The 18,243-nt window shown below is 38.0% G+C and overlaps 2 protein-coding genes across 2 annotated transcripts in view; one reads left to right on the forward strand and one right to left on the reverse strand.

Annotated features, from left to right (window-relative positions):
* The window catches only part of LOC146578878 (Fc receptor-like protein 5), a 209,377-nt gene that overhangs the window by 156,578 nt on the left and 34,556 nt on the right, over positions 1 to 18,243 (forward strand). The window lies entirely within an intron of this gene.
* On the reverse strand, positions 3,853 to 17,195 carry LOC146578888 (uncharacterized). The gene is made up of 4 exons (XM_085269162.1): positions 17,060 to 17,195; positions 14,723 to 15,076; positions 7,156 to 7,509; positions 3,853 to 6,734 (listed from the first exon to the last, which is right to left on the reverse strand). The coding sequence occupies exons 1-4, from the start codon at positions 17,109 to 17,111 to the stop codon at positions 6,517 to 6,519; spliced, it is 978 nt and encodes a 325-aa protein (XP_085125288.1). The 5' UTR covers positions 17,112 to 17,195; the 3' UTR covers positions 3,853 to 6,516.

An 18,243-nucleotide genomic window follows, 5' to 3' on the forward strand; every position in this document is an offset into this window, starting at 1 on the left:
AAAGCTTTGTAAGCTCCTCTCTGGGTGGTGTAAACAAAGTCCAGTGTGTTATTTCCCCTTGTTGGAAAGTCTATGTGTTGTTGTATTTTTGGAAACACGCACTTTAAGTCTGCATGATTGAAATCCCCAGCCAGGATGAGAAAAGCATCAGGATGGGCTGTCTGCTGCTCACTGATGTGCTGGTACAGTTCATTCAGTGCCTCATTCCTGTTGTTGACATTGGAGGAGGGAGGGATGTACACAGCGCACAGGAGTATGGCTGTATATTCCCTCGGTAGATAGAATGGCCGGCACTTAATAACCATTAACTCCAGCACTGGTGAGCAGTGTTTGCAGACCGCAACAGCATCGCGACACCAGGCATCATTGATGTAAACACAAAGTCCTCCCCCGCGGGTCTTACCTCCCGCGACGATGACTCTGTCAGCACGGTGGCATGTTAGCTGGTCGAGCTGAATGGCGCGGTCCGGGACACTGTCGCTGAGCCATGTTTCCGTGAACACAAAAGCACAGCAGTCCTTTACATTCCTTTGAGATGAACGTAGCAGTCGGATGTCGTCCAGTTTATTTTCTAGCGAGCGTACGTTGGCCAGAACGATAGAGGGGATGGCGGGTTTGTGTGGGCTAGCCGCTAGCCTAGCTCGGATGCCACCGCGCTTACCCCTCTTCTGCTTCCTCTCACACCGCTTGAGGCGCATCCATTGTGGGCGAAGTGCGGGAGTGGGGGTCGGTGATTGAGTAGGCCTTCGGAGCAGACCCAGATCTTTCAGCTTCTCGGTGTCCACAGAGTTTAACTTAAAAAGTTTGTTTCTGCCGATGTCGAGAAGAAGTGTTCGGGCATATCCTCGCTAACGTGTCGTTGGGCTGGGACACATCCTTCCCTGATGACTCACTCTGTTAATCCCAGAACATCTTCGTGTGGTGGAGCAGCAGTAGAAATTTCTCCCTACCAGCGATGGGAATAACGGAGTTACAAGATGTTACCTGCAACACCAAATGTTTTTTAACTGAAATATCAGCACCTGACTTCCACTGGGCCGGTGTGAGCTCTCCAGCCTGCCTGTGTACATGTGGCTGACAGTTCTGCATACCTTTCCCTCTTTCTCTCATGAGAAGCCTCTGTCTGCTTTTTTTATGGGATAGTCAGCTCCACCTAACTATTCTGTCAGTGACTGGCCATGTTTGGGTTCAAGGATAACATGGTGATCCCCACAAGGAATTTCAGCTGGTAATCAAGTTTGACTGCCAGCTGTCAAACTCCTCCAAGTGACAGGAGAGACCATTGCATCTTGGAAAGTGACTATGCCCTTTCTAGAAAAGGCCACGAAGGCCGTGTGATTTTTTACATCATGCTAGTTGTTTGGGAACTTTATGTAAAATTATTCCTAAGAGATCATCTTACCTGACCACTTGTTTAAGATGTTTTAACATACCAATCATCTTGTTCCAGTTTACAGCTTTCTGAATTTAAGAGTGCTAAACTCTGAGTCTATTAGAGCATTATTTTGACACAGAAGGAATCCCAAGTAGAAAATGATCCTGGTGTCCAAGTGAATGGGACAAATTTTCATCCCTATGAAAGAATTAGCTTTGTGCAACTGCCTGTCCCACAGGGTGATGTGGGCCTTTAACATGCTCCCTTGTTTGCAGAGTGAAAATGTGTTAATATTTCTATACTTCTGAAGCTACCTGGGGAACAAAAGAGAATTAAAAAGCTGAATATTTCAGACATATATTTTAAATCTCTGTATATGAAGGTAAATTTTTTTCCATGCCTCCATTAAATATACTGACCATTGATATACTGAATTTACTGACCCCCCCCCCCCAAAAAAAACAAAACAAAAACAAAAAAAAACAAGAAAACAACAACATAGTCGATTCATCAGTTACACTGTTTGATATAAGAAGTGTTTTTTCAAACAATATTTATTTCTATTAGTCTTTGCGTTTGTTGCCTTCACTTTTATTTTGATAGGATCACAAAGGTGCTGTCATCTCGTGCCTTCGAACTGACAGTGGTCTAAGTAGAAATGAGTAAAGAGGGCTCGCATTTGTTTAGTGTGTGGGTGTAAGCTTCAAAGACCACCCATGCATGCATGCAACACCTCACTAGCTTTTAGTGCCTGACATTTAAAGAAAGGAAACAAAGGGGGGAGGGGGATCACTTCCGTCAGAGGGGGGTACCTATAGGGGCCTTTACTGATACAGTGATACAGACACCCTATAAACGTTTACATCTCATTTGATTATTGCTACATTATATTTACATACGTGTGTATGTATGTGTATATATATATATATATATATATATATATATATATATATATATATATATATATATATATATATATATATATATACAGCTAGATAGATATATAATGGGTTTTAATTAGGTTGGTACAGTTGTAGTTAGGTTAGGACATCTTAGCAGCACTGCATGGCAGCATGTGACAATTTTAATTGATTATATGGTAAACTTTAGATATTAGTGGTGGCTGATGCTCAAAGTAGCCAGTTATTTTACTTGAATTCTTGAATCTCTCCCTTCCTAATTATGTCTCACCATTATTTTCTTACCATGTTACTTTCACCTTCCTTTGTGTCTTCACTTCTGTGTTTCTCCACAGCTGGTGCTAACAGGTGGTTATTGGGTGTTGCTGGTTACTTGACGGTGGTGGAGCTGCAGCAACAGCAAATTATCATGTCATTAATTTGACACATTTTGCTGCATTTATTTTTTTGTGTGTGTGTATCAGCTTGTCACATCCATAGTTTCACTATTTCTTCTACATTAAACTCTGTAGGGGAGGGTGCTGCGTTCAGAGATTTCACTACAATACAATGTCAGTATTGAAAATGAACGACTGGGCTGCTTTACAGGCGATTTGCAGCGGCCCTTCAATTGACCCATCGGCCCAAAAATAGGTCGTCCCACCGGGAAGATGTCCATTATGCCAGATTACCAATACAGCTCTCCTCTGTACGCTTTAATGTTTAAATTGATCCTGTTTAAATATTCAGAGTTTCAATTTGCAGCTGTCACCTTAGAAATAAACGGAGCACTGAGAGTGTACTCAGGTTAACTTGATTAATTTTACCGTTATATTTTTTGTTTTTTAATCACCATTTGATCATCGCTTGCAGAATATCTCTTTATGTGCACACAGAGCCTAAAGCAGTGAACCTGCTTTAACAGAAAGTTAAAGCAGGTTTAAAGGTGCTTTAACTTTCTGTTTAAAGGTGGTAAGTTCATTACCACCTTATTTTTAACCTGTTTGAAGCTTTAGTTATATTAAATGATGTTGTAATTTCATAATATTTTGCGGGGGGTTAATAATTTCACAAAAAGCTCTTCAAAGAAAGAGACTGGGTTTGAACCACCTGCTGCCCGTAGGTACAGATAAATGAGAATGGGTGCTGTACAAATTTTAGGGTATTACATAAATAAATGGGTAACTACCTAAAACCCATCTGGACTGTATGGTTCACTAAAACAGTGATGTTAGTTTAAAACGAAGTGCTGTTCTTTTTTAACATGAACACAACCTTTTCCACCTCTTTAAAATATGTTATTCTTGTAAACATATTTTATTCAAGTTGCTTATTTTTGTACAAAAAACAAAACAAATCTGAAAATCTAAAAGCCGAGGTAGAAAAAAAAAGCCTCCCTCCCTAATATTCACCTTTACTCGTTGAATGGAGGAACAATTTCCCCTCACTTATTGTTAACATTTGGTTGGACACTCAGCAAACGTGTGTCAGTATTGTCTCTGCAGTATAATAAATATTCTTATTTCAAATATTTGAATTCCACAAACGGCACTCCTTTACACAATTTAATGATTTATTTATTATGCGGTGTGCAGATAATAGCAGAAAATAAAACCATCTGGTGCTCAGTATACATGCTTTTCAAAGCAGCAGTTGACCAGAGGACAAAAACTTCACAGTTTAGTAATGCTAAGTAACACTTGATTTTGCAGTGTAGAGAAACATTGTACATTGTACTCATGATAATTTGCATAATAATGGTTCACGGCAAACTGAACAATCAAACTCGAAATAAACACACTGATGACATACAACACAAAAACAAGGAGTTATCAGAAACTCAACATCCCTATAATCAAAATGATCTGAATAATCATAGTTTCAGTTTCTTCTTAAGGATTTTTGTTGTGAGTATGTGAAGTGTGTATCAAGGAGGGATGTCGAGCTCATTTTAATTAAATATCCACAAATGGAGAGCAAAAATCAAAAGGAATACATTTAATGAATCTAATAATAATGATAATATCAATAACACCACCACCACTATGCCATTATTATTATTAAAAATAATAATTCATTATTATTTATTATTATTATTATCATTTTGATAATAAATTAATAATAAGCCTGTCAAGCCTCTCCTAAAAAAAACTGTGTAAAACTGTATTTTATTCAAATATGTAAATGTATGTGTATGTATAATATGTAAAAATCACAGTTAAAAAAAAAAATCAGCTTATATAAAAAACACCAAGTGTTTTAAAGTCATTGGCTTCTTTACATATGCGTTGATATTCTATGTGTGCAGATCAGACTGTGTGGTATAAATAAGCGCGAGAGGTAAAAATTCATCAAACGTTCAGCAAAATGCAAACACATACACATGAATGTAAAGTATTGATGCGTATTCAGAAGTAATTCAGGTCAGTAAGATCTGTTTAGTCTCAGCTCACAACACCTAATAATAAAAACACTAAACTAAGGGCTCCAAAGATCAGATCAGCAGCACTTGGTTGAAGTGGAGAGAAACCTCCTTCACACCCAAGCTAAAAAAGACATGCTATATTACTTCTGCTTTTGATTAGAAAAAGTAAACTGAATGGATGTTAATTCACTGAGCAGTTTCCAGTTTTTTGTTCCCCTCCCTCCCTCCACTCAACACTTTTAGCCCTTTTCTATTAGTACCTACTCAGGTCAGGTTGGCTCAGCTTGACTCAGTTTTTTAGGGTTTGCCATTACCTTGTAGTACCTGGTACTTTATGAGTGAACTAAGTGTGGCGATCCAAAAATGTGACATTATTGATGGCTAGTCAGTGTTGCTGACTAGCCACTGTTAAAAGCCAGCAATGAGGGAAAGGACAGCCACAGAACAATCAGTATATCACCTTGACATCCTTATGTTCGGCTGCATCACTTTCACGCCTGCATGCATGTCAGGTGGCACTCGATTATAAAAGCAAATGACCAAAACCAAGCAGAGCAGAGTCGAAGTAGGTATTAGTAAAAAATGGCTATTTGTAGCTGAGTTGAGGATATGAAGGCCTCAGTAACTGACTGATGTATTCACCATACCACCACCTTTGCAGAGGTGTAGAACCTTTATCAGCCTCAGTAGACTTTTTTTTTCCTACATTTTTGAGGTAAATGTTGCTAAATCATCAGCAAACATCTTTTCAGTCTTTCTCCTTTGTTTTTTTGTTTTCTCAAAATGTAACACTGCTAAAATAAAAGAGTGTGAAGATAAAATGTCTGACATCATGTGACAGAGGAAGTGAGGTAGTTTCAAAATTATCACCCGCAATGTCTAAAACTTTACTTGATTTGACATAAATGGACAGCAGAGATGGTCTTCAGTGTGGTGTACTTGATAAATGTAGTTACTGAAGTGTCAGCGTTTAATCTTTCCTCAACCCTTTACTTTCAGTTTGGGTCAAATTTGACCTTTTCTGACATTTTACAACAGTCTTAACAACACATCACCCCCCACCCTCACATTTCCATCGGCATCCACTAAAGTTACACACTACAAGTTTTTCTTCCCCCACTTACAAATCCCTCAATGGCCTGGTCCCACAGTACCAGTCTAACCTGCTGCACCCACAAACACAGTCTCGATGGTCGGTCTCTCTCCCTCCTCAACCTCCATACTTTCATGGGCAGAGCATTCATTTTGGTTGCCCACACCCTCCTTCCTTCACAACGTGCCATTGGGATTTTTTTTGTTGTTATTCCAGTTGTTATTATAACTTTTATTATTATAATTTGGTGTGATTAGCCTCACAATAAGAATATTCCTGGTTTAAATCTTGCCTGTGGCCTTTTTGCATGGATTTTCTTGGTACTCCAGATGGTTCAAAGTCTAAACACATACATTTCAGTTATGTTAGTAATTCTAATGTGTCCATGTATATGCAGTAGATAAAATGTTTGCAGTGCACCTGCAAGCACAAATATCCATGTGTCATTCCATACATGCAAAGGTGTGCACGCAAAGTTTCCTACCACTGCTTTGAATGCACAGATTAGCTTCAATAAGCAAGATTTGTTCTCTAGGTGTATATATTTAACTAGTATTAATAATTATAAATGTAGTTATGAGGGCATTTTTATGATAGATATGTGAGGACAGTATTTAATCGTTGTAATGGTTACAAATTATCATCTAATAAACAAACAGTTTGTGATCTTATCATTTTCACTTTAAATTAAATATATTTAAATCCTTATGGCGGTTATTTGTAATCAGCAGGACTGATTCTTCCTCAGTAGGATGTGATGCTGCTTCTTATTTCTCTTAAGAAGCAACACTAACAAACCAACAGCTGCAGCAACAGCAATGACAGCAGCAACAGCAGCAACAATCAGGATAGTCTGTGCTTCAACCTGTTCAACCTCAGTGTTTCCATCAGCATCTTCTCCTTCCTTGATGTGCTTCTCCAACATGTTTTCATGCACTTCACCTGCAGAGCAAAGATTAGCTGTCAGAGAAGAAACCCTCAGATGTGAGCTTTAACGTGTTCAGCAGGTAAAGCTAGCAGGAGAACAGCTTCAGTCAGCTGCAGTTAAGGAGATGTCAAGTTACATAAAATGTGTTTGGCTGTTGACCGAAAGCATCTATGTTAGCAGCATGCTACGACTTTACCCTTGATATACAGTAGTAAGAACTGCTAGCTCAGTGCATGTCATTTTCTGTATTAAAGCTACTCGCAACAGAGTGAGCAGCTCAGCATGTTTTATCTGACATGTGACACTAAACACACATATGTTTTTGCTGACTAAAGCCCAAAGGTTTTGTGTCACCTGGGCTTGAACTTGCTAAGTGAACATGCTAACTACGACATTATGGACGCACTCCATTTGCTGTTGGCATGACAAACTCACCTGTGACTGTGAGCTCAATGAAGTGACTGATCTCAGTGTGAACTCTTTTATTTCTCACAGGGTTCCTCACAGCTACATGACACTCATACATCCCAGTGTCATTAAACGTGACGTTCTTCAGGATCACAGAAACGTCTCCATCCTTCATCTCTGGGTCCCTCAGCTTCACTCGGCCATGAAAAGATGGATGTTGGTAGTTTTCATAGAATCGTTTGTTCCTGTAGAAGTAGACGTAGCCGTCTGTGTTCAGGTCAGCTCTGCTCCACTTCAGCACTGAGATTATTTCATCTGTGGAAATGTGACACTGAAGAGTGACGTCTGCTCCAAACTTCACCTGCACATCCTGCTGCAGAGCTGAAGGAAAGAGAACAATCGGTAAGTATGAAGTTTATCTCGCTCTACTGTTACTTTAATACGTGTAGCTGCTGTTTATACAATGTAAGTGATAACTGAAATGATCAAATCTCACATTTGTCTCCAGTTCATGAAATCGCATGAATGAATTTCAGAAAGCTTAACATTTAACATGCTAATTATCGCTCCTGTGTTTTTTTTGTTTTGTTTGTTTGTTGTTGTTTTTTTGCAGTTTGGGGGCACTGCACAGTGGGGTTGGGGTGTCTGTCATCTCAACTCCTAAGAGGACTATGCCATTGCATTTCAAACTTGCCTCTCTGACTTTGTCTCCAAACCTCTGATATAGTCATTCTAATTATGTCAATCCTGTTCACTCCAAATCAAACCTTAGCATCTTCAGTTCAGCCTCCTGCCTTTTCGTGGAACCAGCTCTAAGCCGTTCATCAAAGCAGGTCTCACAACCATCTTGTAGAACTATCATCTCACTCCTGCTGCTACCGTTCTTTCACAAGTCACCCCTGAAACCCTGCCTGCACTCTCTTCTTCATTGCTCTTTTTCACCGTCCATTACTTTGTTCCAGTCTTTAGACTTTTGGTTACTTTTTACCTCTGTTTCATGCAGCTTCCCTGTTACGCCAGTCTCCCTCTCATTCATATAAATAAAAGTTTTTTCTTGTCAGCCTTTAGTTGTAAAGAATAAAAATATTAACAAATTTTGTTTCACTCACCTGTTGATTCAGCAATTAGGAAGAAACCCAGGAGGACCCTGAGAAAAGCCATGTGTGACAACAGATTACACTGAAGTGCCTGCCAACTAAACAAAAAGTTTTATTTTTCAGTCAACTGAAACCTTATGTTGAGATGAAGGGAGTGGTTTAAAGGAAATGAGTATTATTCTGAAAGGCAAAAGAAAGGGAAAGTTAGCTATAGCATGCCTTTTACACAGCTTCTTACAAGCTTCCCCTTTACTATTAAGCATTTGCCAGAACAAAGTAAAAAAACAAACAAAAACCTGATTCACAAAGTTTCAGTGCAAACTGTGAGTCAATGAAGAATACATATAAAAAAGATAAAAACCATTTATTCTGTGGTGTCACCAAATTACCTTTGCACAGTGAAATAAATCTCTCTGATTCACATGGCAGTGTGGTCCAACTTCTTAGTTTCACACTGAAACCTTGACAATTTTAGTTTTCGAATGACCTGATGAAAATTTACATCTTTACAGCACTAAAAGGATGGGATAGTCAGCTCCACCTAACTATTCTGTCAGTGACTGGCCATGTTTGGGTTCAAGGATAACATTGTGATCCCCACAAGGAATTTCAGCTGGTAATCAAATTTGACTGCCAGCTGTCAAACTCCTCCAAGTGACAGGAGAGACCATTGCATCTTGGAAAGTGACTATGCCCTTTCTAGAAAAGGCCACGAAGGCCGTGTGATTTTTTACATCATGCTAGTTGTTTGGGAACTTTATGTAAAATTATTCCTAAGAGATCATCTTACCTGACCACTTGTTTAAGATGTTTTAACATACCAATCATCTTGTTCCAGTTTACAGCTTTCTGAATTTAAGAGTGTTAAACTCTGAGTCTATTAGAGCATTATTTTGACACAGAAGGAATCCCAAGTAGAAAATGATCCTGGTGTCCAAGTGAATGGGACAAATTTTCATCCCTATGAAAGAATTAGCTTTGTGCAACTGCCTGTCACACAGGGTGATGTGGGCCTTTAACATGCTCCCTTGTTTGCAGAGTGAAAATGTGTTAATATTTCTATACTTCTGAAGCTACCTGGGGAACAAAAATAAGGAGAATTAAAAAGCTGAATATTTCAGACATATATTTTAAATCTCTGTATATGAAGGTAAATTTTTTTCCATGCCTCCATTAAATATACTGACCATTGATATACTGAATTTACTGACCCCCCCCCCCCAAAAAAAAACAAAACAAAAACAAAAACAAAAAAAAACAAGAAAACAACAACAACAGTCAATTCATCAGTTACACTGTTTGATATAAGAAGTGTTTTTTCAAACAATATTTATTTCTATTAGTCTTTGCGTTTGTTGCCTTCACTTTTGTTTTGATAGGATCACAAAGGTGCTGTCATCTCGTGCCTTCGAACTGACAGTGGTCTAAGTAGAAATGAGTAAAGAGGGCTCGCATTTGTTTAGTGTGTGGGTGTAAGCTTCAAAGACCACCCATGCATGCATGCAACACCTCACTGGCTTTTCCATTTAAAGAAAGGAAACAAAGGGGGAGGGGGATCACTTCCGTCAGAGGGGGGTACCTATAGGGGCCTTTACTGATACAGTGATACAGACACCCTATAAACGTTTACATCTCATTTGATTATTGCTACATTATATTTACATACGTGTGTATGTGTATATATATATATATATATATATATATATATATATATATATATACACAGCTAGATAGATATATAATGGGTTTTAATTAGGTTGGTACAGTTGTAGTTAGGTTAGGACATCTTAGCAGCACTGCATGGCAGCATGTGACAATTTTAATTGATTATATGGTAAACTTTAGATATTAGTGGTGGCTGATGATCAAAGTAGCCAGTTATTTTACTTGAATTCTTGAATCTCTCCATTCCTAATTATGTCTCACCATTATTTTCTTACCATGTTATTTTCACCTTCCTTTGTGTCTTCACTTCTGTGTTTCTCCACAGCTGGTGCTAACAGGTGGTTATTGGGTGTTGCTGGTTACTTGACGGTGGTGGAGCTGCAGCAACAGCAAATTATCATGTCATTAATTTGACACATTTTGCTGCATTTATTTTTTTGTGTGTGTGTATCAGCTTGTCACATCCATAGTTTCACTATTTCTTCTACATTAAACTCTGTAGGGGAGGGTGCTGCGTTCAGAGATTTCACTACAATACAATGTCAGTATTGAAAATGAACGACTGGGCTGCTTTACAGGCGATTTGCAGCGGTCCTTCAATTGACCCATCGGCCCAAAAATAGGTCGTCCCACCGGGAAGATGTCCATTATGCAAGATTACCAATACAGCTCTCCTCTGTACGCTTTAATGTTTAAATTGATCCTGTTTAAATATTCAGAGTTTCAATTTGCAGCTGTCACCTTAGAAATAAACGGAGCACTGAGAGTGTACTCAGGTTAACTTGATTAATTTTACCGTTATATTTTTTGTTTTTTAATCACCATTTGATCATCGCTTGCAGAATATCTCTTTATGTGCACACAGAGCCTAAAGCAGTGAACCTGCTTTAACAGAAAGTTCATTACCACCTTATTTTTAACCTGTTTGAAGCTTTAGTTATATTAAATGATGTTGTAATTTCATAATATTTTGCGGGGGGTGGAGGTGGGGGGGTTAATAATTTCACAAAAAGCTCTTCAAAGAAAGAGACTGGGCTTGAACCACCTGCTGCCCGTAGGTACAGATAAATGAGAATGGGTGCTGTACAAATTTTAGGGTATTACATAAATAAATGGGTAACTACCTAAAACCCATCTGGACTGTATGGTTCACTAAAACAGTGATGTTAGTTTAAAACGAAGTGCTGTTCTTTTTTAACATGAACACAACCTTTTCCACCTCTTTAAAATATGTTATTCTTGTAAACATATTTTATTTAAGTTGCTTATTTTTGTACAAAAAACAAAACAAATCTGAAAATCTAAAAGCCGAGGTAGAAAAAAAAAGCCTCCCTCCCTAATATTCACCTTTACTCGTTGAATGGAGGAACAATTTTCCCTCACTTATTGTTAACATTTGGTTGGACACTCAGCAAACGTGTGTCAGTATTGTCTCTGCAGTATAATAAATATTCTTATTTCAAATATTTGAATTCCACAAACGGCACTCCTTTACACAATTTAATGATTTATTTATTATGCGGTGTGCAGATAATAGCGGAAAATAAAACCATCTGGTGCTCAGTATACTTGTTTTTCAAAGCAGCAGTTGACCAGAGGACAAAAACTTCACAGTTTAGTAATGCTAAGTAACACTTGATTTTGCAGTGTAGAGAAACATTGTACATTGTACTCATGATAATTTGCATAATAATGGTTCACGGCAAACTGAACAATCAAACTCGAAATAAACACACTGATGACATACAACACAAAAACAAGGAGTTATCAGAAACTCAACATCCCTATAATCAAAATGATCTGAATAATCATAGTTTCAGTTTCTTCTTAAGGATTTTTGTTGTGAGTATGTGACGTGTGTATCAAGGAGGGATGTCGAGCTCATTTTAATTAAATATCCACAAATGGAGAGCAAAAATCAAAAGGAATACATTTAATGAATCTAATAATAATGATAATATCAATAACACCACCACCACTATGCCATTATTAAAAATAATAATTCATTATTATTTATTGTTATTATTCTTGCCATTTTGATGATAAATTAATAATAAGCCTGTCAAAAAAAACAAACAGAAAACTGTAAAACTGTATTTTATTCAAATATGTAAATGTATGTGTATGTATAATATGTAAAAATCACAGTTAAAAAAAAAAAAATCAGCTTATATAAAAAACACCAAGTGTTTTAAAGTCATTGGCTTCTTTACATATGCGTTGATATTCTATGTGTGCAGATCAGACTGTGTGGTATAAATAAGCGCGAGAGGTAAAAATTCATCAAACGTTCAGCAAAATGCAAACACATACACATGAATGTAAAGTATTGATGCGTATTCAGAAGTAATTCAGGTCAGTAAGATCTGTTTAGTCTCAGCTCACAACACCTAATAATAAAAACACTAAACTAAGGGCTCCAAAGATCAGATCAGCAGCACTTGGTTGAAGTGGAGAGAAACCTCCTTCACACCCAAGCTAAAAAAGACATGCTATATTACTTCTGCTTTTGATTAGAAAAAGTAAACTGAATGGATGTTAATTCACTGAGCAGTTTCCAGTTTTTTGTTCCCCTCCCTCCCTCCACTCAACACTTTTAGCCCTTTTCTATTAGTACCTACTCAGGTCAGGTCGGCTCAGCTTGACTCAGTTTTTTAGGGTTTGCCATTACCTTGTAGTACCTGGTACTTTATGAGTGAACTAAGTGTGGCGATCCAAAAATGTGACATTATTGATGGCTAGTCAGTGTTGCTGACTAGCCACTGTTAAAAGCCAGCAATGAGGGAAAGGACAGCCACAGAACAATCAGTATATCACCTTGACATCCTTATGTTCGGCTGCATCACTTTCACGCCTGCATGCATGTCAGGTGGCACTCGATTATAAAAGCAAATGACCAAAACCAAGCAGAGCAGAGTCGAAGTAGGTATTAGTAAAAAATGGCTATTTGTAGCTGAGTTGAGGATATGAAGGCCTCAGTAACTGACTGATGTATTCACCATACCACCACCTTTGCAGAGGTGTAGAACCTTTACCGGCCTCAGTAGACTTTCATTTTTTTTCCCTACAGTCTTGAGGTAAATGTTGCTAAAGCATCAGCAAACATCTTTTCAGTCTTTCTCCTTTTTTTTTTTTTTGTTTTCTCAAAATGTAACACTGCTAAAATAAAAGAGTGTGAAGATAAAATGTCTGACATCATGTGACAGAGGAAGTGAGGTAGTTTCAAAATTATCACCCGCAATGTCTAAAACTTTACTTGATTTGACATAAATGGACAGCAGAGATGGTCTTCAGTGTGGTGTACTTGATAAATGTAGTTACTGAAGTGTCAGCGTTTAATCTTTGCTCAACCCTTTACTTTCAGTTTGGGTCAAATTTGACCTTTTCTGACATTTTACAACGGTCTTAACAACACATCACCCCCCACCCTCACATTTCCATCGGCATCCACTAAAGTTACACACTACAAGTTTTTCTTCCCCCACTTACAAATCCCTCAATGGCCTGGTCCCACAGTACCAGTCTAACCTGCTGCACCCACAAACACAGTCTCGATGGTCGGTCTCTCTCCCTCCTCAACCTCCATACTTTCATGGGCAGAGCATTCATTTTGGTTGCCCACACCCTCCTTCCTTCACAACGTGCCATCGGGATTTTTTTTTGTTGTTATTCCAGTTGTTATTATAACTTTTATTATTATAATTTGGTGTGATTAGCCTCACAATAAGAATATTCCTGGTTTAAATCTTGCCTGTGGCCTTTTTGCATGGATTTTCTTGGTACTCCAGATGGTTCAAAGTCTAAACACATACATTTCAGTTATGTTAGTAATTCTAATGTGTCCATGTATATGCAGTACATAAAATGTTTGCAGTGCACCTGCAAGCACAAATATCCATGTGTCATTCCATACATGCAAAGGTGTGCACGCAAAGTTTCCTACCACTGCTTTGAATGCACAGATTAGCTTCAATAAGCAAGATTTGTTCTCTAGGTGTATATATTTAACTAGTATTAATAATTATAAATGTAGTTATGAAGATATTTTATGATAGATATGTGAGGACAGTGTTTAATCGTTTTAATGGTTACAAATTATCATCTAATAAACAAACAGTTTGTGATCTTATCATTTTCACTTTAAATTAAATATATTTAAATCCTTATGGCGGTTATTTGTAATCAGCAGGACTGATTCTTCCTCAGTAGGATGTTAGACGCTGCTTCTTATTTCTCTTAAGAAGCAACACTAACAAACCAACAGCTGCAGCAACAGCAATGACAGCAGCAACAGCAGCAACAGCAGCAACAATCAGGATAGTCTGTGCTTCAACCTGTTCAACCTCACTGTTTCCATCAGCATCTTCTCCTTCCTTGATGTGCTTCTCCAACATGTTTTCATGCACTTCACCTGCAGAGCAAAGATTAGCTGTCAGAGAAGAAACCCTCAGATGTGAGCTTTAACGTGTTCAGCAGGTAAAGCTAGCAGGAGAACAGCTTCAGTCAGCTGCAGTTAAGGAGATGTCAAGTTACATAAAATGTGTTTGGCTGTTGACCGAAAGCATCTATGTTAGCAGCATGCTGCGACTTTACCCTTGATATACAGTAGTAAGAACTGCTAGCTCAGTGCATGTCATTTTCTGTATTAAAGCTACTCGCAACAGAGTGAGCAGCTCAGCATGTTTTATCTGACATGTGACACTAAACACACATATGTTTTTGCTGACTATAGCCCAAAGGTTTTGTGTCACCTGGGCTTGAACTTGCTAAGTGAACATGCTAACTACGACATTATGGACGCACTCCATTTGCTGTTGGCATGACAAACTCACCTGTGACTGTGAGCTCAATGAAGTGACTGATCTCAGTGTGAACTCTTTTACTGCTCACAGGGTTCCTCACAGCTACGTGACACTCATACATCCCAGTGTCATTAAACGTGACCTTCTTCAGAATCACAGAAACGTCTCCATCCTTCATCTCTGGGTGCTTCAGCTTCACTCGGCCATGAAAAGATGGATGTTGGTAATTTTCATAGGAGCGTTTGTTCCTGTAGAAGTAGACGTAGCCGTCTGTGTTCAGGTCAGGTCTGCTCCACTTTAGCACTGAGATTCTTTCATCTGTAGTAATCTGACACTGGAGAGTGACGTCTGCTCCGAGCGTCGCCTGCATATTCTGCTGAAGAGCTGAAGAAAAGAACGATCAATTTTCTTATTGCAAAGACATTTTTAATGCATGAAACTGACATTAAAACAGGACATTTAATATTTTTAAACAAACCACAGTTGACCAAACAAAGTTTGAAGGAAAATTTCACCAATATCAGGCGTGAAAACATCTCCTCTCTGCATTCAGCGCTGTAACCATATCAGGTTTTCTGTGCATGATTTAAAAAGTTCACTTTATGTTTTAAAAAAAAGAAGAACAAGAGAATGGGAATGAAGAGAATTTAAATCTAGACCATGCTATGTACTGAAAGATTAGATAAAGATAGAATGCTCAAAATGTCCTTAACTTTAATGTAGTTACTGAATTTCGTTCAGTAACTTATTTGATTATTGAATAGTGTAATGCGATTACACGACCACATTACTTTGAAATGTTTTACAGTCAAGACTTTACACAGACCCTGAAAATCAGCAACCAGCTTTATAGATATAGTAGCACAGTCGTTTGAGATGCACTATATCAGTATAGATTCAGAGAGCATATTTAAAATCCATCTTTGCGATTCTGTCCACTCTTACCCTCTATATTTGGTTGCTTTTCAGCTAGTAAAGCAGAGCAGAGGTGGTAGGCCCAAATGGGGCTTTAGTTTTATTATATTGTATTAGAGACAACAACAAGCATATATAATATGACAGTTTTAGAATATATATTATTTTTATACACTTGTTTCAAATGGCAACATTTGGCAAACTTTAACTGAAAATGTAATTGATTGACAAAACTTGGTAACTGGGTAATAAAAACCACACGTGGTCTTCTGATCCATCTATGTGACCAAACCTACACAGGTGTGTCTGCATTTCCTCTTTTTTTCTCCGTTTGTCTTCTGTCATCATAGCAAAACCCAAGTGGAGACTAAGACCAAACTCCCTTTGATTTCCAAGAATTGTCCTCTCCTTGTTTTCAACATCACTTGTAATATTGAGTTTCCCAATGCTGTGGTGTTCTCAAGGAATGGAAACTTTTCAAAGTATTGCTTTTAGTTGGATTTGATTTACTTACACTTTTTAAAAAATGTAAACTATAGTTAAAGTATGATTATTCTTTTTGCAGTAATCCAACTGTTTCTCTCCATCCAAACATGTATACTGTTATCTCTGAGCGAGCAACGTAACAGGGACAACCATCAACGAGGTAGACAGTGGAGGAAGGATACAGAACAAAAGCGTGGTTTAGTTTTTTATTACAGCTTTACACACTTGAATTAATTAAATATTAAGAAAACGTCAAAACACACAGTAAAAATCTATCTAACCTAATCATCTATTGAAAGTTTCTTTCTATAATAAGAAGCAAGCCTGACACATGATAACCAGTCATGCCAACTACAACTGTGTGGATGTTTGCTAATTATTATATATTTACCCAAAAGTGCACTTGTGAATTCTGATGCTGTCATAGTTGATTCTCAGTCCCTTTATCCTCTATCCTTTCTAAAAGTCTTCAAGAATTACTATTATTTTTTCCTCACAGCTCAATGAAGAAAATAATCACATTTAAAGTTTGCAGTTAAAAGTAATGCATGTGATCTATAACCCATTTTATATCAATGATTTATTTATTTATTTATTTTAACCAATTACGAAAAGAGAAAGTTAAATTCCTTTGTCATTTGCAATCAGCCGAACCTCATTCCATGACTCATTCCTAGTTTCCTGATGACTCATTCCACAAATCTCGTCTTCCGACTAGGAATGCGTGATTAGCCGGATTAAAAAAAAAAAGAAGTCTTTTGACCATCCCGTTGTCACAAAGGGGTCACAACCTAGTAGTGAGATTTCACCTGTTAAGCGAGAGTGAGTTTATCACCTTTAGACTGGGTGCCAATAACCTTTTTACGTAAATTGAATGGAACATTGAGACACGAACAGAACTCGCTCATTTATAAAACTGCCTTTAGTTACAGAAAGAATAAGCAAGGAAAAAACTGTTTGACTTACCTGCAGACACAGAAATTAGTGACAAAAACAGGAGAAATCTGACAAAAGCCATATGTGACAAGCCAGAGGAGAGAAGATTATAGCAGCCCTGACCTAAACAGAAAGAAGCAGCTCACATTCCAGACCAGCCTTTTTAGGGAGGGTGGGCCACTTTAAAAACGAAACTATTTAAAGTTACAGTCACACCGGAAAGTAGAACCATATATAATCCGCACTTTAAAAATGCAATGAAGAATGTATGACATTTCAGACAGAAAAAAGTCAACAAATCAATAGAAAACCCCCAAAAACTTTGATTTCCGATTTCCTTTTTAGACTTATAAATGTGACAGTTCACCAGTGGATTAACAGGAAGCTCAACTGAATTCTTCTCCCTTCCCCCATCAGAACAGAAAAAAAATCATTTTCAGGTGAAATAAATCTGCTTTAGTTGATTATGATTTAATGAAACAAATATATAAATAATTAAATGTCCATTGATGTTCTCATTAATTATCTATTAATTCGTTTTGGCACCCATATTTGGTCCTGATGCCTTCAAGTCTGGAACTGCAGCTGCTAGAATGCAGCTCAGGGAAGTATTCAGTTACATGTAGAGGATCTTTATCACCGATAACTTCAGTAAGAGACAGAGACTAAAGGGATCCAGTCCAGGTTTCTTTCATTCTTGATCAGCGTCAGACCTGAACGCACGGAGCAGCAGATCCAAATTAAAGTTCCCGCTCTTATTTATTCACATCTGAAATAATTGGCGCACTGAGTGTTCATAGCTGCTGCTGGTCTCATGTCTGATTTATATGTAAGCTGTCCTCACTCTGATTCAGGCGGCGCCCAAATAGTGTGTTACGGGCGGAGAGAGGGGAAAGCAAAACACCCACTTTTTATGTGAGCATGCACAAACAGACACAGACAAACAGCCAACAGACAAAAAGAAAAAAAGAGAAAAAAAAACACATTCAACCACTTCGTGTCAGTAACTGTTTTTGTGCAGTGAGGCCACGAGGTCCACTTACAGTCGCGTTCATATGATAAATATGAAGAAAGCTCCTGTATGACACTGATGGAGTCAAAACGAGTTAACGCTCACCTGCAGTCACGGTGAGCCCAGCACAGACATTTCCGCCTCATTGTTCTGCTGACCCGACTCTTCAAGCTCGCTAAATATCCAAGGCTGGTGAGATTTC

The sequence above is a fragment of the Mchenga conophoros genome, linkage group LG3 (genome assembly GCF_057382185.1).
Source record: "Mchenga conophoros isolate Kocher_MC1m ecotype Shallow Benthic linkage group LG3, M_conophoros_male_GT1.1, whole genome shotgun sequence".
Classification (NCBI taxonomy): domain Eukaryota; kingdom Metazoa; phylum Chordata; class Actinopteri; order Cichliformes; family Cichlidae; genus Mchenga; species Mchenga conophoros.